General features: G+C 37.8%; 1 protein-coding gene and 2 pseudogenes across 7 annotated transcripts in view; 1 reads left to right on the top strand and 2 right to left on the bottom strand.

The window, feature by feature from the left end:
• Positions 1 to 25,300, bottom strand: part of FGF14 (fibroblast growth factor 14) — a 565,286-nt gene that overhangs the window by 162,321 nt on the left and 377,665 nt on the right. Inside the window, exon 1 of one of the 7 annotated variants that reach the window (XM_015587340.2) lies at positions 2,005 to 2,218. The exons of 5 other annotated variants lie outside the window; for them this stretch is intronic. In XM_015587340.2, coding sequence (XP_015442826.1) covers positions 2,005 to 2,197 — 193 coding nt within the window. In that variant the 5' untranslated portion in view covers positions 2,198 to 2,218. Of the gene's footprint in view, positions 1 to 2,004; positions 2,219 to 25,300 lie in introns of those variants that run through there. One more of the 7 variants, XM_025044984.1, reaches the window with a different exon arrangement.
• LOC112477842 lies at positions 14,772 to 14,889 on the top strand (annotated as a pseudogene).
• LOC112477821 lies at positions 21,357 to 21,475 on the bottom strand (annotated as a pseudogene).

Below are 25,300 nucleotides of genomic sequence, written 5' to 3'. Positions count from 1 at the left end.
AAAATATGATAGCAAAAGTGACCATAAATATATTTTTTCTTACAGATCATTGAGACATGAACTCGTATCACTTTGAACTCGTGAGTATCAAGAGAGCAGTCAGGGTTGAAAGAGTGAAATAGCCTACCAGGGAGCTCAGGTATCGTTTTATATCTTAAAATGAGGAAAAAGTATACTCTCATTTTAAAATTCAGAAGTATACAGCAAACCCTCCTTCATCATCCAATATGACACAAAACATTTATGTCCATATTTATAAAATCATCTACTGGTTGTGTGTTTAAAGAATACACACAGTAAGTTTTAATCATTGTTTACATTAAAATAATCTTATCCAGAAGAGAATATATTTATTTACTTCAAGTACATGACAAATTTGGAGTTCCACCTAGTGAGAACTGGGTTCTAAAAGATAATCTGTTGAAATAAAAGGAGAAGCAAACACTTTAAGTCATGATAATGTGACCCTCCATGGATCATCGATATTTAAAACAGTAAGTTGGTCTTAGAACATAAGGGTTTGCTGGATAAAGCTCTAGGCTAAAGTAGAAAATTAAAATCCAGTTTTCTTAATAGTTTCTACACCCTTCTGAAAATATCATTGTTTCCAAATACTTCATCAAGAAGTATTATATTTATATAATTTTTATCTCCCTTAAAACTTTCACTATAATTTTTCTCGGCTGTTTGCCATTTAAGCTTGATTCTTAGAGCAAGTAATCTCCAATTTCTAATTGTGACAATAAGCTATCGCCCCTTAAAAACATTAAGCTTTAGCCTTTATTCACATGTGCATTAAAACTTTTGGTCATAAATCTGTAAATGTGTGAAACAATCTAATGTATAGCATATGTTTTTCTCCCCTGTCTTTGGAACAACAGGGCATTTAAAACAAATACAGCTGGGCACCGAGAATACAATATGCTGGGCAAACATATACTCCTATTAACGTAAATATATTCTTTGATGTTTCCTGCAAGCCCGCATATTTATGAAAAGCAAGCAAACCCCATTTCTCCCACAGAACACCCCTCGTGCTCTCAAAGCAACCGCCCTTAGCAACTGAATGTGGAGACAAGCAGAGATGAACAAAAGCCGTTGGGTTCCGGCTACTGAGAGAGTTACCTTCTCAGACCCTGACATTTTAAAGGCAACAAAAGAAGGTCATGCTGGGCGCTAGTTGTTTCTCAGAAAGAAAAAAAAAAATGTGTAGAGTAAGGCAACTATTCTAGTCATCCCTAGGTAATGACCGCTTGGTTTGCCTCATGTAATTCGTGAGTCTTTGCATTAAAACTGATACATATCGGGGATGTATACTTGGCCAAATCCCCAATTCAGACTCATTCTTCCTTTTGTGCCCCTCTCTGCATCCCAAAATGTGACCTAAGGGCTTCAGAATGATCAGTGCTGCACGCTAAGCAGCTTCTCGTAAATCTCAATTGAACCAGCCGTTAGTTCATACACACACATCTCCTCCACTCACTTCTCTTACACTAGCCCCTGCTGAAGGCGCTGTGGGAATCATCACATTTCACCGAGGTCTGGAAGTCAAGGAGGTTTCCAGTAGACCTGGGAAACCAAAAGAGGCCACACACACAGAAATTCATGACAATCAAACTGTAAGCAGTCAGCTCGACCCAAGGTGTTGTGGAGATCTTTCCCCAGCGTTTTTTGAGTTACACTCTGTCCCCGGATTAAGCCAAGACCCTCGGAGTAGAAAGATTTTTTCTGAAACCCAGCCCGCATAAGACTCGAAAGCAAGAGGCAGGGAGCCGGGCCAAGTTGCCGGATCCTGGCAGGGTTGAGTTTTCAGTGGCTACAGGTTGCCTAAGACCAGGATACCAGCTCCCGCGTTCCGAAGGCGCTCAGTGCGCTGGGAAGGGAGACTGGGGGTGGGGATACTGGTAGACTGAGGGAAGGAGGGGGGAATCCCATAGAGGCCCCATGCAGGCGAGAAGATGGGAAGATCCAAGGGTGCATCTCCCAACAGTGACCCACACAGACCTTGGCGTCGCAACCTGCGCTTCTTGAGGCCGAAGATGCGCACTTTGGAGAAGATATCCACCAGGTTGCCGTTGCAGAGCCCGCGGTTCTTGCTGGGGCTGCTCCGCCTCCTGCTGGCAGACGGCCGGTCCCAGTGTTGCTCCCGCGCTTGCCGCTTCTGGCGAATCAAGCCACTGGCGATGGCCGCAGCCATGGTGGCCCCGGAGCGGGTCCGGGGAAGGGCAAGGACAGAGGGAAGAGGAGCTAGGGGCACGGGAGACGGAAGGGGCGGTGCGGACCGCGGCTCGTCCTTAGGGAGTCAGGGGGGAAGCCAGAAGGGTTGGGGAGAGGGGTAGGGATGCTCAGTCTGGACTAGGACCCATCGCCCTCTCCACGGAGCGCGTGGCCAGGCGCACAGAGGCGCCCGGGTCGCGGTGGGGCGAGCCGGGGGAGCTCGAGTTCCTTTCTGCCGCCGCCCAGCCGCGTCGGAGCCGGGAGTAGGGTTGGAGCTGCGGGCGCTGCGGGTCACCGCGCACCGCCGGAGCCCTTTTGGGGGCCGCCAACGCCACTCGCGCTGCCTTTTTGCTCTGCCCGCCTCCCGGGCAGGCGGTAGAGCTGGCCGCCTTTTCCCGGGGCACTGGTCGGAAAGCAGGTCCCGGCCGGGTCTCGGCGCGCCGTCCGTCCGTCCAGGGCGGGCTAGGCAGGACTCAGAGCCGGGCAGGAACTGCCCCCTGGCCGGTGCCGCCGCAGCCGCCGCCGCCCGCTCTCGGGTTCTGCTGGTGATTGTCAAGTGCTTTGGAAATCAGCATCTGGAGAGACCAATCTTCTTCTCGAAGATCTCTAATCAAAGCGCTTCGTTCCTAACCCACCACAACCCCCTCACGTACCCCTCCTATGTCTCTCTTCAGAAAGAAAAAAAAAAATGTATGTATATATAATAATTTTTTTAAATAATAATAATAAAGAATGCTAAAACGGATTGCAGGGGGTTGGGTGCTAAGAGGTTGAGCCAAAGCAGGTGGAATTAAAAGATTATCGTAGCTCTTTTTCTTAGATGAAACTCGCAGGTTTCCGAGGTGTCCGCAGCTTAGGATCTTAACGTGTCTCCCGGTCCACAGAAACTCTCAGCTGCGGTTGGAGGGTGAGGTGGTTTCCGCCCTCCTGGCTAATTCCTTCGGCACCAAAGCCACCCCACCCTGGGAAGGAGGAGGGGGAAGTGGGAGGCTGGGAGGGAGGAGAGTGTGTCCTGAGGAGGGAGGCGTCTCCACTCCTTACCTAGTCCACACAAACTTGCTGGATTCTCTCTTCTGCTACCAGGAAGGGTAGGCTTGTCATTTTAAAACGGTAACACGGAGCAAAAAGGAGGGATGAGGAGAAGGTGAGAAGATGTGGTAAGGTAATGTGGGAAGAACCCCCCCCCCACCTTTCCAAATTTGTTCTCTAGCACTTGAAGGAAATGACAGCAGATGTAGCTGCTACAAAAACAGCAGCTGGATAGGATAAACACCAACAGAATATTGAAGAAGTCACCACAGAAATATTAAGGGCGGAGTAGGGTGTCACGGTATTCCAGTGACAACAAAAAGCAGCCAGACTGAGGGACAGTCCAATCTGAGCTACAGTCTTTGATGTCCCTGGGTAGAGACATATGAACTGTCTGAAATTCAAGTACAACAGCTGCTGCCTCCTCTTCTGAATTTCCTGTCTGTGTTCCAACAGTGCTCTGTCTTGGATAACTGAAAACATGAAGGTCCAAGAGGAAGAGTATAAGTGACGGGCACCTTAGGAAAGGAGGTTGGGAGGGAAAAAAACACTTCACACTTGGATGATACAGATCTGTGGTTTCTAGGATACACTCCCAGTGACAGAATCAAATACAGCTTTTGCTAGTGGCTTCTTACCTTTTCTTCCTCCCTTTTAGCTGTATTGTTTATCTTTACAGGAAAGTAAAGAAAAGAAATGCAAAAACTAGACTTCTCATAATCTATTGTGAAGGATGGAGGATAGAAAACTCATTTGGTAGTCAAGAGACTTGTAACAATCACTTCCCTGGTGACTGCTTTAGAGCAGGTAAGAGAGGAGAGGCACACTCCAAAAGCAGCCCAGGGAGCAGTTCTGAACCAACACAAACTTTCTTTGTCTCAGAAATAGTCAGTAAAGTGCTACAAATACTTGCAGCCAGGCCAGTGGGAGAAGTTCAGCCAGAGGCTGATTACAGAGAGGCTAGACACCTTCTGCTCTACAGAACTTATCCAAAACCTCTCCATGTGAGCAACTGCTGCTCAGCTACTTGCTCCATTCACTCCATATTTGCTAACAAGTCCCCTTTAGGGAAGATAATTTAATCTAAAGGTGGGGGGGAGGGGTATAGATTTGGGTCCAAGGTAGATATCATTGGCTTTAGTATGATCATATTTAACATTAAAGAATATATTCTATTAGCTCATTTTCACTACCTTGCTATGTTATATCTACAAAATAACCACAATTATTTAAAGGACTAGATGGGAGTAATTTTGCCAGAAATTTGAAAACCCTAATCATCCACGAGATAGTAAAAGTGAGGAAAAGGGGTGGTGTTAACTATTTTGCTCTATCTCTACTACTTTATTTTCTGTTGTAAATGCCTTTTTTTCTTACATTTTTACTAAGTGTGCATTTATGTTGTGTTGCCATGCTCCTGCGTGAAAAAGGAAGGCCAGTCTACAGAGATGGATACATCTATTAAAAGGCAATTAAAGTGTGTCTTTTAAAAAATTAACCAAAATTAACACAAAGAGTAGCTACTCCTGCCTTCCATTACCGAAGAGAGGCCATTTGGACATTTCAGTTGTTATCAAAATATTAAGTATATTGGTCTCGTAAATGTAGTCAACTCCTTCACTCAACATAATCCTAGTTTGCTTTGCAAGGTTTTTTGTCTTTATGTGTCTATTATATTAATTTGAAGAGTGAGATTAAGCTTTGTATTATTATGGCTGTGTTAATTAATTTCTTTCCCGGCATTTTCTTATACTGCAGTCTTTCCTCCAATTCCTTAGTTTGGATAATTGGGGAGATCGGTCTTTTGGCTCCTTCATTGTTTGCAACCTACAGACAAGGCTGCGATTCAGCACCACGGACAGGGATCCTGCCCTGGCAGCCGCTCTCAGAGCGGAAGCAAGTTCCCTTGAGTGCAGCAGCGCTAGCTGTGAGTCTCTGAAACTCTCCTTCCTCCCTTAAAAGCAGCTTTCTACCTTTTTAAAAATTTTTTTCAAGGTGGAAAGAAAATTAATCCTAACAGCTTCTACTGACTGACATTAATAACACACATCTTGAAGCATAAAGCCTTTCAGCTTTTTGATAACCGGAAAATACTCTTTCCTGATGCATTCAGACCCCTGGCGCCGTGCCTGAAAGAGCGGACTCCTGTCTCAGGGCTCCTATTCCGGCTGTGAATTTCACAAGACAAGCGGTAGTTTCTATCTTATGTGTTTTTCCTATTTTAAGAGAGCTTGGGGTGGGGACAGCATCGGCATAATCAAGGGTTTTTAGCCTAATCTCTTTTACCTCCCCAAAACGCTGTTTAGTTGTTTGCAGACAGAGGTAAGCGAAAGAAAACGCAAGAGAGCCATCTGCTGTCTTAAGCTGTGATAAAAGCCATGTGCAAAACTACAGTGAAAAACCGTTCTGGGCGGGTGAACGCAAATCCACATTTTACTGTAATTCAGAAGATAATTTCTCACTCATGAGAAGCTCCTCGCAGTTGTTAATTTCACCTTTGACTTTATAAAAACGAAAAATGAAGTATTGCCCAGGTAGAGTGGCTCCCGACCAACCGGTTAGAAGTCTGGATTCTGATTTCAGACAGTCTTGGTTCATGTCTTGATTCTGCTACTTCTTGGCTATATAATGACCTCAAGCAAGTTGCCTTATTCTCTTTCAGCTTCAATTTTCTCATCTCTAAAATTGAGATGATAATAGAATCTCCTTTTCAACTCTTTTGAGATGAAATTTAGTAAATGAATGTAAAGATCCTAATACAGTGTCTGACACATTAGTGTTCAAAAATGAGAGCTATTATTTTCATTATCTTCCAGATCGCGCATTTCTATCTTGTAAATTCTTTTCCAATTTTCATATTTTTTCAGTATCAAAATATGTGTATTTCTATGTATATTTCCTCACTTAAATGAGTATATGGCAAGATTTTTTTTTAAATAAGAAATGCACAAATTATTTTGTTTTGGTGAAAGAAGTTCGATTTCAAACCTTAGTTTGTAACTGAATATATTTGCTAATTTAGCTCTGTAATCCTATTTCCCTACTCACTAAATACTGACAATAAAAACATTTTCCTTCTTCCCAGAGATTAATATGTGTGCCTATGAGAAAACAGATCTAAATTAGGTACTATGAAAGCATTAGTTCACTGGAAGCTGATTATTCAACTACTTCCCTGTGCTTTCAGTTCTCCTGAAAATGTCATGCTCCCTTTGGCCCCTCTACTTTGCATATGTTGTTCCTTTTGCCTGGAACATTTTTATGGCCCCTTGCCCATACTCCTCTTGGTAATATAAAACAGTGGCTGAAACCACAATTGGAGTAATTATAGGCTCAACTGTGTTTCCTTGAGCAATTCATTTAAACCTCTCTAAGTCTCCATTTCCTCTTTTATAAAACAATCATAATAATATAATAAGGTTATTATGAGGATTAAATGAGAACATGTATGTAAAATACTTAAAGTAGTTCCTGACACATAGTACTAATTTAATAAATGGTAGCTATTGGCAATCACTTAACTCCTCATCACTCAGGTCTTCATTTCTTCAATGAACAAGTCCTACATTGACATCTCTATGAAGATGTCTAGTGAGTATCTCATGGCCAAGATTAAACTCCCATTCTTCCTTCTCAAACCTAGTCTTCTTCAATTTTCCCAATCTCTGAAATGGCAAATTCCTCAGGCCAAAAACTTTGACATCATACTAATCTCATTTCTTTCTTTACTACCTCATACATAATATATATGATTACTTCTCACTCTCTCCACTGCTACCTACCACCATCATCTTTTCGACTATTACAATAGCTACTTGATTAGTCCTTTGGGATCCACTCTTGCTCTTCTTTGATATGCTCTCAACACCTGTGGCTAAAGTGTTAAAAGTGCAAATCAGATTATATCATGCCCCTGCTCAAAATCCTACACCTCAATAGAAATCAAAGTCCTCATGGTGCCTACAATACCCAGTATAATTTGTATCCCATAACTGTCTTCATTTGTTATCTGATATCATCTCTACTTCCTTCTTTTCATTCTACAGTTGTTGTTTCTCAAACCACCTGGCATGCCCCTTGGCAGAAGTTTTACACTTGCTCTTCCATCTGACCCTCTCATCTCCTTCAAGTCTTTGCTCACATATTATCTTCTCAGTCAAGGTATTCTCTAACAAATTTATTAAAATCACAACTTTCAAACATAGTCAATCCCTTCTCCTTTCTCTGCTTTATGGTTCTACATAGCATTTACAACTTTTAAAAATTCTATGTTTTCCTTATTTGTTTGCACCATCCTGCTTTTTTAAAATATAAGCCAATGAAAGAACAGATTTTGTCTTATTTGTCTACTGCCACATATCCAGTACTTAAAATGGTGCCAGACAGAGTAGGCACTCAATAAATATTTGTTTATTGAAAGGATTAATGTTAAATACATAGACATAGACAGTTAATACCAAATAAGAGGAACAGAAAATCTTGCTTAGCCCAGTCTTTCAAGGATGAATTATCTTATGGTGCTTGAACTCTTTAAGCACCAAGGCATCTAAAATTTTATTGGGATTGCACACAATCTCAACCCCATATTCAGGATCTACAGAGAGTACTTTAGCCTCTGCTTGATGACTAAGGCTCAACCTAACACAACATGCAGCTTGAGTTCTGAATTCCAACAGTGATACTCTTGGGGCTTACTGAAGGATGCCAGACTAAGTCCACCTCAATTGGAGAGGACTATACCACTATTCTTAGTGACTCATCCTACCTACACCCTGTTTTCTCCCTTGTTTTCAGGCTGCCAATTGACAATTTGCCCCTTCTCAAATTCGTTACATCAAATCCGTCATTAATTGGAAACTAGACGAACATATTTGTTAGAATTATCTAGAAATATAAAAGTAAATGAAGTCTAAGAGAGAGGAGTACATAAATGATATATGGCCTTATTGACATTGATTTAATTACTGAAGAAGCCTTTTCCCCTTGCCATCTGAGTTTTTATGTTCTAGGTGAAAACTTCAGCAAAGTTTGCTTAAGTTCGAAATAGATAAGTTTATACATGGCTTACCAGAAAAAGTACATAATTTTGTGTTTATTTCAATTTAAACAAAAAGTCCAAAGAACATATTTTGTAACACTGATATTTATAATAAATGGTATCAATTTTTATTTTTTCGCAAAGTAACAATATGCCTGTTTTTCTTTCTGCCATTGCCACAGTCATTATTTAAACTTAATAAACAAGTTCATTAAATCTAAGAAATCATTTATTTTAAGATGCATTATTATTTTAAGTATGACAAGGAAAGGAAAAAAAAATTCAGTTTATTAAACTATGTAAGGCCATAGATTATAAGACATACACCAATTTCAGAGATGTTTATACATAAGATATATTTGCATCTTAGAATTAATGAAATATGGTATAATGAAATTATATAAGTATAAATGAGTTTTGCTCTTATTAACTCTGTTGTATTCTATTTTGCTTCGACATCACACACCTTTTGGTTAGAAAAGATTTTAATTGCCTCAGAGCACCTGTGTTCAGAAACTTTAGTATTGTTGTTGTCGTTGTTGTTGTTGTTGTTGTTGTTGTTGTTTTAATTCCTTTACCTCCCAGTGGGTCTAAATAGGAGGGATACATAGGGTGGAAACAAATATTCCCCAAATGTATCCTGTTTACTTATTTGATCATCTCTACACAGAGTGACTCATCCTATTTTGTCACATCCTATTTTGTCCTATTTCGTTCATTGTGAACCAATCATTTTTGAACACTTTAAACATCTTCTAAATTAAGGATAAAATATGAGGGTCCAACACATTTTTCACACGCAAAAAATTACTATAAACTAATTTAGCATGAGCTGGAGTAGAGTTTAAAAGGATATATTGGTATTTATGTTTTTATCCTTTGTTCTGGATAAATGGGTTCTATTTGAAAATGTATAATTCTGGGAATGTAGGCAACCTACTCATTACGGTTCAAGTTCAAATAATATATTTTGCATTTTTCTGTGGTAGTATTATTGATCTTTAGATTTAAAGGATAATCGAAATAAATGTTAAAATATTTTATATTTGATTTTGACACGTGATTGCAGTCTCAAAATCAACAGTCTTGATTGATTTTGCTGACTAGATTTATTTCTAGTAGGCAACAGATTTCTATTTTAAAAAAACCTGGAAGGAATTTTACTGTTGCTTAATATTTTGATTCAATAAAGAAAAAGTAGAAACTATTGATACCAAAAACTTGTGAACATTCTTCCCTATAGAAGCAATACCAGATTGATACTAGCAGATGGTTTAACTTTATGAATCTAGTGTATTTTTTTAATCTAGCTAATATGTTGGAAAAAATATTCTTAGTGCCTTCCAGCCTTCTATGTTAAAAGGAAACCAAAATGTGCATAACATTCATTTCAGAGCTGTGAATATTGACTTAACTTTCCTTACTCTATATCAGTAGTAGAAGATGATAACATCTATTTTAATGATATATCAGTGAATTAATTTTTTAAAAAGACTATTGAATATCTCAACAGAAAAAAATATTATGCAATTTTCAAAAACTTGAGAAATAAATGTTCATTTATAATCTCAATTCAATGATTCTATGTGTACATACGATATCTTATCTATATTTAACATGTGACTCATTTCTCTTTAATAATTACTAAAATCGTCACTTTCATAACAATTAATTGCTCTAGATTATGTTCTTTGTATTTAGTATATATGAGTTAAACATGTACGTAAACATGTGCATCTGCACACACACTCACACACACACATGCATACACCAAAATACATAACTAAATTCCTGACCCTGGCAAAGATAATTGTGAAACATTACTGATTTCCAAAGAAAAAAGAGACTTATAATTCAAGTCTCTTAGAAAGACTACCAATTCAAGACTCTTAGAAAACTATTTTCATTGTTGCCAGGGTAATAAGGATCTAATTTTTCAGTTCTTATGTACTAGGCTCAGGAATATGGCATCAATTTATAATAATATTTCATAAGTGAAGTGTCTGACCTGAAAGTCCATCACAAACTACTGTATTTTACACATCTCTGAAAACTTTTTACAACTCTGAGATCACTTCCCTCTAAACTCTGTGACCAATTCTTGTCTTAGTGCTCAGTTTTAGGAAGTCTAGCTAAATATCTTAAGCCTTAGGTTTCTGGAAAAGTTGCTATTAATCTGCTTATAATCTTGTAATCTACTTCTAAAAGATGTATGAAAAAGTAAATTCCAAAGTGCAGTGTACTTAAGAAATGGTATCATTATAAACTAATGCCATATTCATGAGCCTAGTCCCTACTTTGTACATAAAAACTGAAAAATTAGATCCTTAAATTATTCCCCTGAGTCCCAGTAACCTACAAATTACCACAAATTTAGTTGCTTAAAAGAACACATTTATTCTCTCAGAGTTTTGAAGGTAAGAAGTCACGAATCAGCTCCACTGGGTTTTAGCCATAATATCTATAGAACTAGTTCCTTCTCATAGTTCTGAGGAAAGAAATTGCTTGCTATTTTTTCCCCTCTTTTAGAAGCCAACTTCATTCCATGGCTCGTGGTCTTTTCCTTGCATTATTCCAATCTTTTGCTTCTGTTGTCATATCTCCTACTACTGATTCTTATCCTCCTGCTTCTCTCATAAGAATCCTGGTAATTACATGGGACTCACCCAAATCATCCAGGATAGTCTCTCTATCTCAAAATCTCTAATTTAATCACATCTGCAAAGTCTTTTTCATCATGTAAACTAACATGTTCATAGGTTGCATGGATTAGAACTTGGACATCTTTTGGGTGGGGGTGGGGAATGGTATTATTCTGTCTACTACCCCTACCCTAATATCTAACGCATATGGAAATACAGCTGCCTCACACCTGACAATTATCCATCCAATCCCACTACCATGGACAGGATAACTGCTCCAGAATGCCAGTTTTTAAATTAGAGTCATGTTTCGTACAAATATAATATTTTTAACACCAGCTGTTTACTTAATTAAATCTCTGATGATTGCCTGCTTCTGTACCCCCTTGCTTTACTCCCTGCTCAGAATCATGTCTTATTATTGGCTGTGTCTCTCTGATACCACCTGCTTACCTGAATTTCTTATTACTTTAATTATTGCATCCTTCAGAAAAAAACGTACAGCAATTCCCAGCAGTTGTGGAAACAGATCCATTTTGCTCCTTTGTGCGTTGTGAGGATGCATTTTCTGAGTCCATATAAATCCATAAAGAATTTAATTTCTTGAGTTTATAACATGCCTTTCATGAGATTTAGGGCAATAGAATCAAACTGAATAAAACTAAAGCTAGACATGTGATGCTCTACAATATGCGAATTGGGGCCCAAGGCTATCACCAAATGAAGGAAATAGATTCTGAAAGTCTTATTTTCCCTATTCTGCTTTCATTTTTATATAACTGTATGGGCAATAGATAATTGCTATTTCCTTTTAGAAATTTAGCTCCTTAAGTAACAATTTGCCTTAACTGTAGACTTGACACTAACTACAAATGAAAGGTATCATTCAACTCAAAGATTTTTAAAGGAATCAGAAATATTTTTCACTGAATTTGATGTGGACAAATGAAGAGGCATCTCAGAAAGAGAATGATTTCAGGCAGAGTTTTAAATAAACACATTTTAGGGCCCTGCTCTCTAAATGTCTCTTTGCTCATTCGTTTGCCCCTTTTGCCCTTTTATGTTGCCACTTACTTTACCTTCTGAGTTCCTACAGAGATATGAAACTGGTTTCCAGAGAGTACCCAATAGTTGCAATAAATTTTCCGGTGTGAGTCAACAATAGCAAGTATTCAATTTATGTATCTATCTATATGTAGATATATCTATATGTAGATATAGATATATCTACATATATGTAGATATATCTATATCTACATATAGATAGATACATAAATTTGAAACACTAAGACACATCAGTACATAGATCTCTCTCTAATTGGCAGGAATAAACTATCCAGACAGAACTATTCTTCCCCCAGCTACCTAACTGATGCAGTCAGCTGGGCTAAGGAGAAGACAGCTCTGGCCATGCTCACAGGCTTGTGTTCATCTCTCCATAAATGAGCTTAGCGATCCTCTCAATAGATTTAGTTCCAGCAGGACAATTATCAGAGGTAGTTTATATTAGAGATTTTTGACTACATACAGGAGATGGCACTTTAACATATCTTTGTAGTATAAAGTTTCAAGTTTAACCCTTAGTTAAACCCTGCTACAAGAGTCAGAGCAGATACTCAAGTGCTGCTTTTTATCCATGTTAGCAGGGATAAACCAGGTGTCCTAATTCCAAGACCTTTGTTATAGCTTCCATTTTGTGACTGTGAAGTGCTCCCTTAGGTGCCCTTTGAAGGGATATTCTACTTTCCCTCAGTAAATTCATGCTCACAGACCCTCAGCTTCTTGAGCTCTCAGAAGGAAAGTTCCCAGGGGGAAGATCTGTTTGGCTCCAGACCACTCCCAGCCACCCCAAAGCAGAGCTCGTGACCTCAGGGGCTCCACCTCGTAGGGCCAGGCACACACTGACACACCTTAAGTAGTACTCAGTTAGCGGTCGTGGAAAGAAGGAAGAGAATAAGAAAGGATTAGCCAGCCTCCAGTCCTGCACTTACGATCTTTTTCATTCTCCATCCAACAGTAAAACATACCTACCCAGGGTCCCATTCCCCAGATAACACTGAAACTTTTCACAGGATGTGAAAAAAAAAATGCCTTCCCTAAAAGAAGCTACAGTTGCTCTTAAAGTATTAAGACAGGCTGAGGGGCAGAGGTATGTGGGGGCATCTTCAGACTCCCTGACTCTTGATTATTTCAATAAACAAGAAAAATGACTGTGTGAATCAGGATCATATTTTATTTCTCAATTCTAATTATTTATGGATTTGAACTGAAATCTTAATTTGTTACATTATATCATTATGCCTTATCTTTAAAAATTAGAACAAGAGTAACATTGGCGATGATCTAATCTAATAACCACACTTTACTGATCAATAAATTCAACCCCAAGGAGGTTAACTAACTTACTAAGTTAATTAATAAGCTAACTGAAAGCAGTTCCAGATCTGGATTCCATATCTGCCGATGTCGTGTGCCAAGAACCTCTCGCCTACACTTCTCTACTGAGAAGAACATGGCTACACTGGAGAAGAGTGCCCATTATATTGTCCCCACGGGAGTTCTGCAACACGACTCTCTCCTCTTCCTTCTTGTTTAGCTCAGCTCTTTTGTTTTCTATACAGAAATACATACTATTCTTAAATAATCTGAATTCCCTATGAATTATTGCTTCTGACATTTGCAAAACAGGCTCTTCTTCATCAATATATTCATAGAAAGGTAATTTACATAAAAGCATATATCTTAGTTTACATGACCAACCTTCAGTCATTAATTCACTCAATTAACAAATCTATTGAGCACTAACTCTCCATTACTATGCTTGATTCGGTATTCAGACATTAAAGTGATTCTACCCTTAAGCAACTCAGAATGTAGAGGAAGATAGCTGCATATGTATGTGGGACTATGTATTATAGATGTGGAGTGTAAAACTTGCACAAGAAGAGTGAAAAGAGGAGTCATTTCTACATGGTGTACATCAGGAAAGATTGTCCGGGAAACAGGGACACTTTAAGCTGAGATTTAAAAGATGGGAGGTATTAACCAGGTAGACAAGCAGGGCATGGTGATTCCAGAGGTAAAATATCAAATGAGAGAAATTCCAAGTTAAGACACAGCCTAAAGTGTGTAAAACAGTCTCATACACCATAAGCACCCAATCTGTGCTGGGGAAGAGAACAAAGAGTCTCAGCAGGTGACCATATTAGGAGTCATAGCCATTTGGAGAACTTTGCACCAGCTTTAGAAACAGTTGAAGAAATAAATATTATGTAATAATTTATGGAGACATGATTTTCCATATAATTTTGCAGTATGATCCACTTACTTGTCTAAGTATTTTCATATCATCTCACTATTCTCCTGCTGTCCTTTCCCCATATATTTCTATTAATCTGAAAGGCAGCATCATTGGGGTTAAACAATGTACATAAAATAGGATATATGTGTGATATATGTCATTTATACACACACACACACAAATATATTGAAGGGCAGTATAAACAGTGTTTATCAGTGGGTGGTAGGTTATGGCTGTTCATTCATTCATTCGTTCGTTCGTTCATTCTTTGTAATTTTCCTCCAATTTTCTACAAGGAACATGAGCTACCTTTATATTCATAAACACGCATGTAAAGGAGAAAGTCTTTATGTTTAGCTGAGGAGCTAGCTGTATATAGCCATTAGCTGATTAGATTATTCTTTCTTCTAAATTTCATATAGTCCTATTATGCCTTCTAACATGAGAGCATATTTTGTTTATATGTTATCAAAATCCTTGCATTTAGAATTCTTAAACATCAAAATCTATCCCTTTCTCTTTCTGCTTTAAGAGATGTAAAATAGTCTACAGCCATGCTACCCTGAACAAACCCAATCCTGTCTGATCTCGGAAGCTAAGCAGGGTGCGGCCTGGTTAGTACTTGGATGGGAGATCACCCAGGAAGCCAGGTGCGATAGGCATAAAAATAAAAAAGTAAGGGATTGTAAGCTCACAAGGTCCTTGCAATCTCTGAGATTGCAAAGGTTGCCTCACCTGAAAAAAAAAACAAAAAAGAGAGAGATGTAAAATATTACATATCCAATAAGATCATTCAAAACAAAATAACAAATAAAAAATATTAAAAACAACATCTTTTTCCTTGAAAAATCAAGGTTGCAATCTTTAAGACAATCTTTAAGATAGCTTTTTAGGGTGTGGGTAACATAATTCATGGGTTGAGAGTATTTACAAGGTTGATGTCATAAAGAGCAAAATTAATTTCCTGCAATAAAGTATTGCTCTTTTTATAGTCATACCTTGTCTTCTAGGTCAACAGACCTGATTTTATTTATAATACAACTCATGTCCCCATATTCCAGTATTAATGTTTTGCTACTAACTGCAGAAATACATCTCTGTCACTGGGATACTCAGTTCTTATGATACCCTCTGTGTGGTTATGCAATACACAGATCCTTTTTATCTTTGAGAGACTTCATCACTTGCAAATTTTCTTCATCAATTTTCCCAGCTAGTTATGAACAGTTCGATTTCATTTTCCTCACAGAACTAAATTATTTTATACTGTGACAGTCCTTGCACAGTCAGTATAGATTAAAACACACACACACATACACATACACATACACACACTTAAATAAATATTGCTAAACCTTCTGGGTCTCTCAAGGAAAATAAAAATAACTGCTTCCACACAGAGTTCCAGAGACTAGTTTGTTAAGTTTACATTTCTGCTTCGGCTCAGAATTTCCATAGAAAAGGGCCTTATATCATCTAGTTCTATTTTGTTCTAACAATGCCATTAAGAGGATGTTTGATTTCCTCTTGCATTCTCCAATGATTTAGGACCCAACAGCTCCAGAGTCACCTCTCCTTTTGCATATGGCTCTAATTTTAGAAGGCTCTTGCCAGGATTGTCCTAAAGCCTGATTTTGTATTGTCCACGGTAATAAAATATGTTTCCCTATTCCACATGAAGTCTTTAAGTATTTTATTACAACATGTACCTTCTCTATTTATTTCTGTCCCTCTAGTTTCAATACATTTAAGTGACACTGACTCACCCATGAGAATTATTGCCAAGGCCAAACAAAACCTGTGAAATTTTTCTGCTGATGCCTAGAATTCAAATGAACCCTTCACCCTCAACTACTTTCCTCCCTTGCCCTTACCTTCCTGAGTCCTTACATCCCACCCTCACGTCATCTTGGTTCTGAGTCTTAACACTCATTTTTTTTCTAGGCCTTTCATTGGCAATTCAGTTAATAGTTTATACTCACTTTCTTCGGCATTTCTTCAGAATACACATTTTGATGTTCTTTTCAGTTGCGAGCATTGGGACCTCAAAATGACGCTGCATTCATCTTAATTCTTTTAAAACCTTTGGACTGGCTGCTCACCTTGCTCCTCTTCTTTAAAGTTTAGAAGATGAGGGAGATTTTTAACTTCACTAAATCAGGGACCTGGTCTGTTTTGTTCACTGTTCATTCAATATGCTTCAAGAGCCTAGTGTCACCCTGGGCCCCAGAAGTGATTCAGTGACTAGGTGTTGCATAACTTTAGAAGGTCGATTTCTTCTGGGTAAGCTGGACAGGGTGCTGATGGCCATATTAAACCCTCAGATCAGAATTTCATACTACAGAGACAAGTAGGGCAAATATCTCAACAAGTGTGTACCTTTCATTGGGCCAAGGGACTGAAGAATACAGTTGACACATCCTGAACTTTCCCAGTACACCCTGTCTTCTTCACATTATTCTCTATAATAAATTAGTTTATTTTCTCCAATAGAGATCCACAGCTCATGAAAATCACAACTTTTAAAAAGAATCTCTGTGGGTAGATATGTTCTAAGTATAAGAACCTTCTCTACAAGCTCTCTAAGATCAATTTTAAATATTAAGATATTATGTAAATGATCAGAATATATCATTAAAATTAAGGGTATATCTATTTAAAGATTTTGTAGAAATCCTTCATGTGCCAACCTACAGCCAGCCTTGCTCTGCAATTTTCTCTTAGCATATGGAAAACAAAGCTCTTTAAAGGAAAAGTCTGGCCCTTATTTTGAGCCCATTGGAAAAAGGAGCATGCTGTTCTTTCCATCAGTTTTTAAAAGGAAATCATAAATACATAAAACAGATAATATTATTATAGAATTTCATGAGAATAGTTATAAGAAAGCTTTGGTTCTTGGGTCTTATGTAACTACCAGCTGAGTTGAATTAGGCTATGTGTAAGTTTTCTAAAACAATTTTTTATAAATGAAGTTATTTGTCAATCAGTTGCCCTTACTCACTTTTGCTAAGCCTCTTTTTTTCCCCTTTAATTATAGTGAATTAATTTTTTAAAAATAAAGCACTTAGGAAGATTTCTAAGGGCAAGAATAAGGTTTTAAAATCAGGTCAAGCCATTTTCTTTTGCCTCCATGTTTAATACAGGAGACACAGTTAGAGGAAAGGGGAACCTCAATCAAATGACTTTGAAGTCAAATTTGGTGAGGTAGAAAACAGAAGCGGAAGGGAAGATGGAAAAGTTAACCTGCTATAGTGATACCTGAAGTGCTGTTTTCTCTCACTTCTATTTCTTTTTCTTTTTTTATAAATAATTGTTCTGTTGCCTTAATTTTTTACTCTATCCATTCCTATCTCTCCTTATTAATCATAATATGGAAATGACTGAATTATCATTAATAACGTTGATACTATTTTACATATTTTCTTATTACTATTTTAAAATCTGAGTTAAAATATTGTTATCCCTTAAAACATGTTCAAAAACAGATTAAAACTAACCAAAATTACTGATGTGTTTGTGGTCAGATGCCACAATCTACCCACCTCTAACTTCCCATTATTCATAAAACAAATGCTTTTTAATAGCTATACATCAGAAATTGTTCACTACAAGATTATCTTTTGTGAATACGCTTGTTGAATTAGATTGAATTAATGTTATTACTTATCTATGAGTGTATTTACATAATTAATTTCTGATTCTCATTTTACATATTAGTATTCTAATCTTTGCAATGAAAGCAACCGAATATTAGTCTAAGTATTATTATTGCTTCTACGTACATAATATGCAGATACACATGTATATACATTTTGTTTGTCTGTTTTTATAATTATGACTCATTTTAATTTCACGACTAATTTACATTGGATTGTAATTGTTTGCAGAGCATGAAACTATAAACTTCCATATCCAACTTAGTCAATATTCTCAAGTGTTGACTTTTGTAATAGCCAAGGTGAGATAAGAAACTTTTTAAACACTTGCTGGTTTTAGACTTTTAATTTGCTTCATCACCAGCGTAAGGAAGTCTACCTTAAATAAGTCAGTGATGCACAAGATGGAAGAACTCGATTTGATAAATAAATGTTCTGATGCAACATCAGAAAGCAGTCTCCAAGCTGCAGTGATATGTAATGGCAGCTAGTTCTTCAAAACAAAACGGAAGGAAATAACCCAAATGTCCATTAACAGGAAAACAGAAAACAAACTGTGGTATATTCATACACTGTAGTACTACACCTTGGCAAAAATTATATACGTATGTATGTATGTATGTATGTATACACACACACACATATATATATGTGTGTGTATATATATATATATATTCACAAAAGATAATCTTGTAGTGAACAATTTCTGATTTATAGCTATTAAAAAGCATTATGTATATGTGTGTGTGTGTGTGTGTGTGTGTGTGTATATATATATATATATATATATAATCACTGCTACACAGAATAACAGAATAAACCTCTCAAAAACATTATGTTGAGCTCTTAAGGAAGTCAAACACAAACACATACAATAATGATTCCATTTAAAAGTGGAATCTGATATTTAGAGATGCAGAGGGGTCTTTGTCTCTGAGATGGGAAGATTAACTAGAAAGGGACAAGAGGGAACTTTCTGGGGTGCTGGAAATATTCTTTGCCTTTATTTGGTTAACAGTTACAGAGAATTTTTTATTTGACAAAATTATTGAGTTGTACACCTAAAATATCTGCATTTTAATTTGTGTATGTTATATTTCTATTCTAGCCTATTCTAGAAAGCAAAATGAAAGCTGTCCTGAAAGAATTAGAAAGAAATAAACCACAAGAGGTTTATGGGACACCGATAGAATTATTTTGAGCTACAGAGACTGGATCAATGAAAATCCTAACAAGAATATTTCAACAAATATGGAAAACAAAACAATGGCCCAAATGTTCAATATACATTCCAACCTTCAAGAAAGGAGTTGCCAGGGAGTGCAGAAACTATAGTGCCATTGCTCTAATTTCCACAAAAATGATGCTCAGGGTGATGCAACAAAGCCTCTGCCTTATATGAAACAAGAAATGCCAGATGTTCAAGCTGGATTCAGAAAAGGGAGAGGCACTTGAGATCTAATCGAGAGCATTTGCTGGATACTAGAATGCTCCAAAGAATTTCACAAGAAGGTTAGTCTATGTTATATAGACTACAGTAAAAAGCCTTTGACCGTGTAGATCAAGAAAAGCTATGGGTTGCTCTGCAAAAAATGCGCGTGCCTCAGCACCTGATCATCCTAATGTGTAACCTGTATTGCATGCAGAAAGCCACTGTCAGGACAGAATATGGAGAGACAGAATGGTTTCCTAAAGGCAAAGTGTCAGACAAGGACGCATTTTATCTCCCTGCTGTTTAATCTGTATACCGAACATATCCTATGAAAAACTGGGCTAGACTCAGAGGAAGGAGGAGTGAAAATTGGCAGAATAATTATCAATAACAAGATATGTAGATGACATCATCTTACTAGCAGAAAGTAGCAATGTTTTGAAATGACTTCTGATGAAAGTGAAAGAAAAAAGTGCCAAATCAGGACTGCATTAGAATATCAAAAAGACAAAAATCATGACTACAGAAGCACACAACTTTAATACAGACAATGAAGACATTGAAATTGTTAAATATTTTGCTTACTTTCGTTTAGTCATCGAATTCAAATGGAGACTGTGGCCAAGAAATGAAGGGAAGGCTGAGACTCAGAAAGGCAGCAATGGAAAAATTAGAAAAGTTCACCGAGAGCAAAGATGTGTCATTAGAGACCAAGGTTAAGATCATCCACACGTTCATATTCCCAATTACTAACTATAGATGTGAAAGTTGGACAGTGAATAATGCTGATAGGAAAAAAAGAATGATTCAATTGAAATATGGTGTTGGAGAAGAGCTCAATGTATAAACTCTGGACTGTCAGAAAGATGAACAAGTGGGTTCTAGAGTAAATTAAGCCTGAAACATTACTGAAAGCAAAAATGACAAAACTGAAGCTATCCTACTTTTAATACATCATGAGAAGGCAGGGTTCTTTGGAAGACAGTGATGCTGAGAAAAATAGAAGGCAGTAGGAAAAGGGAAACACTAAATATTAAACGGACTGACTCCATAAAAGAAGCCACAGGCATGAGTCTGCAGGAGCTGAGCAAGGCTGTTAAGAATAAGACATTGTGGACGTTACTCATTCATAGGGTTGCTAGGAGTCAGAGCCAACTCAACAGCATGGCATGCAACACATACACAGGTTATACTTCAAGAAAGTACTATTAGAAGAAAACAACAGCAAAAGCACCTACTCAAATGAGACTGTAGCCCTGTTCACAATTATAGCACATCGAGACTCTCTGAAAGTCCATACTGCCCTATACTCTGAACTTTCTCATTGCACCCTAAGTCATCTTCGCATCACTTCTCCATTATCTTCATTGAAGACCCTCTAACAGTAGGTGGCAATTTGGGGAATATAATGTTCTCTTGATACAGAGTGTTGGATGGTTGGGTAGTTCCACAGTCCAAACTGTTACAAAGGAAACTCAGTTTTAGATTTGTTTTATACTCATGGACATACCAAAGAACATTCTGGAGCTACAGATACAGTACACTAAAGTCAAAAAGGAAAAGCAAAGAAATGGCAATTATTCCCAGGATTACATTTTAATAAAACATTTCCCACTAAAGTTGAAATGATAACTGAAATTCATCACTTTCTACAATTAGGCTTAGGCAAATTGTGATTGAGTTGCTGTGAAACCAATTTTCTTCTTTCAACCACTTCTGAGCTGCATCCAGCAGCCTCTTGGTTTCCTGATATCCACCGTAGAGAGGTCACACTAATCTGGCAAGGTTGACCCCTCACATCCTACCAACAGTGCTGCTGCATGCTTCTTGGTCCTGATACCCAAGCCACCCCCAATTACAATCCCAATATGCATGCAACATAAATAAAAACCAGAATGCATAGATATCTATCCAGAAAATTGTCTATTTTCCCCACAGGTTTTTTTGTTTTTGTTTTTGTTTTTGTTTCTTTGGTAAGGCACCCCTTGGTTGACTTCACAGATTATAAGGACCTTGTCAGTTTACAATCCCTTATTTTTTATGCCCACAGCACCTGGTCTTCCTAGGTGGTCTCCCATCCAGGTACTAACCAGGCTCGACCCTGCTTAGCTTCCGAGATCAGACAAGATCAGGCTTGTTCAGGGTAGCATGGCCATAGATTCCACAGGTCTCCTAAGTAGTCATCTAACTACTGTGATCAGTTAATCTGAGAATGCATTATATGCATTTTTTCTTCCTCAGGTAAGACATTTTATTTATTAATAAAAGATTTTTAAACATAATGTTTAATCTCAAAAGAATAAAATATTTGGTAGACCTGTCGCAGGTCAATGAAGGGGGAGATTTCGAATTCTGGAAGGTGGCAGTGGAAAAGGTCATTTGTGATTTCAAACATCTTGCATGAACGAACATTTATTGGACGCCGCAGCAAGAGACACTTAGCAGACATTATCTCTTTTCTCCTTGAGATAACCTTATAAAGGAGAGATCCCTTCCATTTCCCAGATGGGGAAAGCAAGAATGTTGTGCAGGGTCACAGCATCTATAGTTTGAGACCAGATCAAAGCTGCTTTTGAATGTCCAAACCATGAAGGTTATGAATATTTATTTATGTGATAAAGAAATGAAAAGAACTTCACAGAATATTTTTTTGGAAGGAGACTTCTAGAAATCATTTTCTGAGAAAAGCTGAGTTTTGAAGGATACACTAGTCCTGCCACTCACCCCCAGGTACCCCAAAGGCCATGTCCCATTTCTGGGCATAGTGCTGAGTGATACAGAATCAAAGTTAGGGACACCACTTGAGAGGCACACCACTGTGGATAGCAAAATATAAGCATTTCAGGAGTATTTCAACCATTTGTAGAAATCATGGGGTAAAATATTTTAATTAGTGTCCGATCCAGAAGAATCTATGGGACACCATGTCAAGTCAGCACCTGAAATCTATCCTCAGGGAGCTTAGCTACTCTCTTTCTGTGATTCTTCTGTTTTCTAGAGCAAGGTGAGTCATGTTCTTTGTCACTGTCTCTTCAATACTTAGTACATGCAATAGATTGACCATAATATTTGTTAGAAGATAAATAAATGATTTAATGAGAGAATACACCCAGAACATGTGGTCGAATCAGTTACTACAAACCCTTAATTTACCATCCATGGGATGTTTGCAAATGCATGTTCTTTTCCTAGACAGGAAAATTAGGGAGCATATGGGAGTAAATCAGATCAGAGAGGTCAGATTAAAGGGTTGGAATGGGGTTCCTGGAACACCAACAGAATGAAGACTTTTTGTACAGCCTGAAATACGCATAAATTCCCCTTGCTAAAAAAGATGACACAAATTTGTCACAGTACTTTCAAGCCTGCCTCAGCCCTGAAAAATGTTTGAGATTTGAAAACCTCTGTCACCGTGGATAAAATTCTCTCTTTACACCTATCTATTGGAATGGATTAATGGAGCCAACTGAGGATAATGAATGTATTCGAATAATTCCTCACTTATATGACAATAACATGCAAGTTCTTTATTATAGGCCGAATTGTGTTTACCCAAGATTCATATGTTGAAGTTCTAACCCATAGTACCTCAAAATGTGACTGTGTTTGGAGATGGGGGTCTTTAAGGAGGTGATTAAGTTAAAATCAGGCCCTTGGGATGGGCCCTAATCAAGAATGACTGGAGTTCTTGTAAAAAGAGCAAATTCGGACACACAGAGAGACACCATAGATGCATGTGCCCAGAGGAAAGACCTAGTGAGGACACCCTGAGAAGCTGAGGAGAAAGGCCTCAGAAGAAAACAAATGTGCCAACATTTTGATATTGGACTCGTGGCCTCCAGAACTGTGAGAAGATAAATTTCTGTGGTTGAAGCCATCCAGTCTGTGCTATTTTGTTACGACAGCCTTACGAAACTAACATGCTATTTGAAAACAAACTTATTTTTCCATTAAAAGAAAAAAACTCTGGAGTCAAGAAGTCCAGTCCTCACATCAGTGACACTGCTTAGCCTAATGATTGCTTTATACAAGTTTTCCAGTAAGGTGCCACTGAGGCTGGAGCCTTCACTGGTTCTGTCAGCATGGTACTGCTACAGGTATAAGAACAGGCAACTCATCAAGTCATATGTGTGACTTCAAAGTCAGGTCTTGGGAACTAAATCCATTTGTAAACATAAAGCACTCTCCTCAAACAGCCAGAGAGGACTTTCCGTTATTTGCTGAATGCATAACAATGAAATTCATTGGTGCAGAGAGAGGTCCATCATGTGTATTTACCAGGAATGACTTTTCTTAACCAAGTACTGTTAAAATTAATTATGATGAACATCTGGTTAAAGAATATCTTCATGAAATTAATGTTTATAATTGTTCCCTCTGCTCTCATCTCATGGATTCATATTAGGGATGAACATAAGAAGAACATTTATTTAGTTATCCCCTAATAAAAATTTATTGCTACGAAAATAACATCATGGCATGTGTCTCCTAATAAAATCCAAACCAAAAAGAAAATTTCACTCAAATAAAGCTAGTATTTTTTTTTCTTTTGTCAGTCAATAAGAATTATATAACTTATTTTCCTTTAAAATTTGTCCCCTTGGAATCTCAAAGCTAAATATATTCTTTAAATATAATTGCTGTCTTCAGCCTAGATTTCTGGTATGTCTCTCTCCCTCATCATTTATGTCATTTAATCATCAGTCTTTATTTTATTCACTGTAAGCTTCTTCAAATCCTTTTTAAGAATAAGGCATAACATAAATAATGAATAAACATTATCCTTCTGAGAAAAAGTAATACCTTCATCCAGGAGCATTGGTTCTCCACTCGGATGGTTTTGCCCTGCAGAACATATTTGGCAAAGTCTACAGACATTTTTAGTTGTTGCAGCTGCGGGGGTGATGTGTGCTACTGGCACCTACTGAGTAGAGGACCTGGGATGCTGCTAAACATCATATATTATTTCTCACAGCAACAAATTATCCACCTAAACTGTCAACAGTTCCAAGGTTGAACAACCCTGTCTAAGAGCTAGCACATTTGCAACATTAGAGTAGGTTGGTAAGGATGGTTGAACACTGAATGTTTGGTGAATGAATAAGTCTGGTGAGTTTCAGGTTCTATATTGAGCTCTAATTTTTCCCATGTTATACTTTCTGGTTCTAGAGAGAAAATTACTCAGTACAATTCTGTACATTTCATAGACATTCTGGCCTTGGCCTATTTTTCTCTGATTATTGGTGGCGGAGTTTCTCCAGTCCTCCTGGATTTAGCTTTAAAATTATTAACAGCACTAATATACACACACAATTATTGAATAATGATTAGAAATGGCTTGAAGCTACAGCCAGCTCATTAAAAAATGTCAGTCCATCCTTTCCCTTATTTTTGTCTGATTTCCATGATCCTAGGAGTGAAAGCACATTCTTTCTGTACATTATCCCTGACTGTCAGCCTGAATCTCATTATCCCTGACTGCAAGGATGGATGAAGAAGTTAGAATTAGGCCAGGAAGCCTCCAGGGAGTTAACACAAGACCTAAAAAGCACCACTGGCCATCGTTAAGATTTGCATCTTATGTGATAAAGCTTTGTAAAATCTCCTCACCATGCACTGTTGGTATACAATCTTCCATCTTCTTCCTTGTTCCTGATTCACAGACTGCAAATGCCAATGGGTTTTGTACAACTGCACTATCCATCTGAAACAGTCTCAAGTTGAGGAGGTTTCAATGTATGTGTGACCTTACTATATGTATTCGATCTAGTTTATAGAGAAAAAAAGCTCTTGGGTCAAAAGGCCACCAAATATTCCTATTAATTGGAGATAGGGCAAAAGACTTGGCATACTTTGGAAGGAAATAGTATAAAGAGAAGGGCCAGAAAGCAAAAGAACCGTGGGATCTAAGAGAAGAGGGGGAAAAGGTGATGGGGGAGAGAAATAGAATGTTGCAGAGGGATGTTTTAAAGCAGACAGAACAAG

The sequence above is a fragment of the Pteropus alecto genome, unplaced genomic scaffold (assembly GCF_000325575.1).
Source record: "Pteropus alecto unplaced genomic scaffold, ASM32557v1 scaffold13, whole genome shotgun sequence".
In the NCBI taxonomy this organism is placed as follows: domain Eukaryota; kingdom Metazoa; phylum Chordata; class Mammalia; order Chiroptera; family Pteropodidae; genus Pteropus; species Pteropus alecto.
Note: the sequence above shows the minus strand (reverse complement) of the source record. Positions and strands in the feature narration are given on the sequence as shown.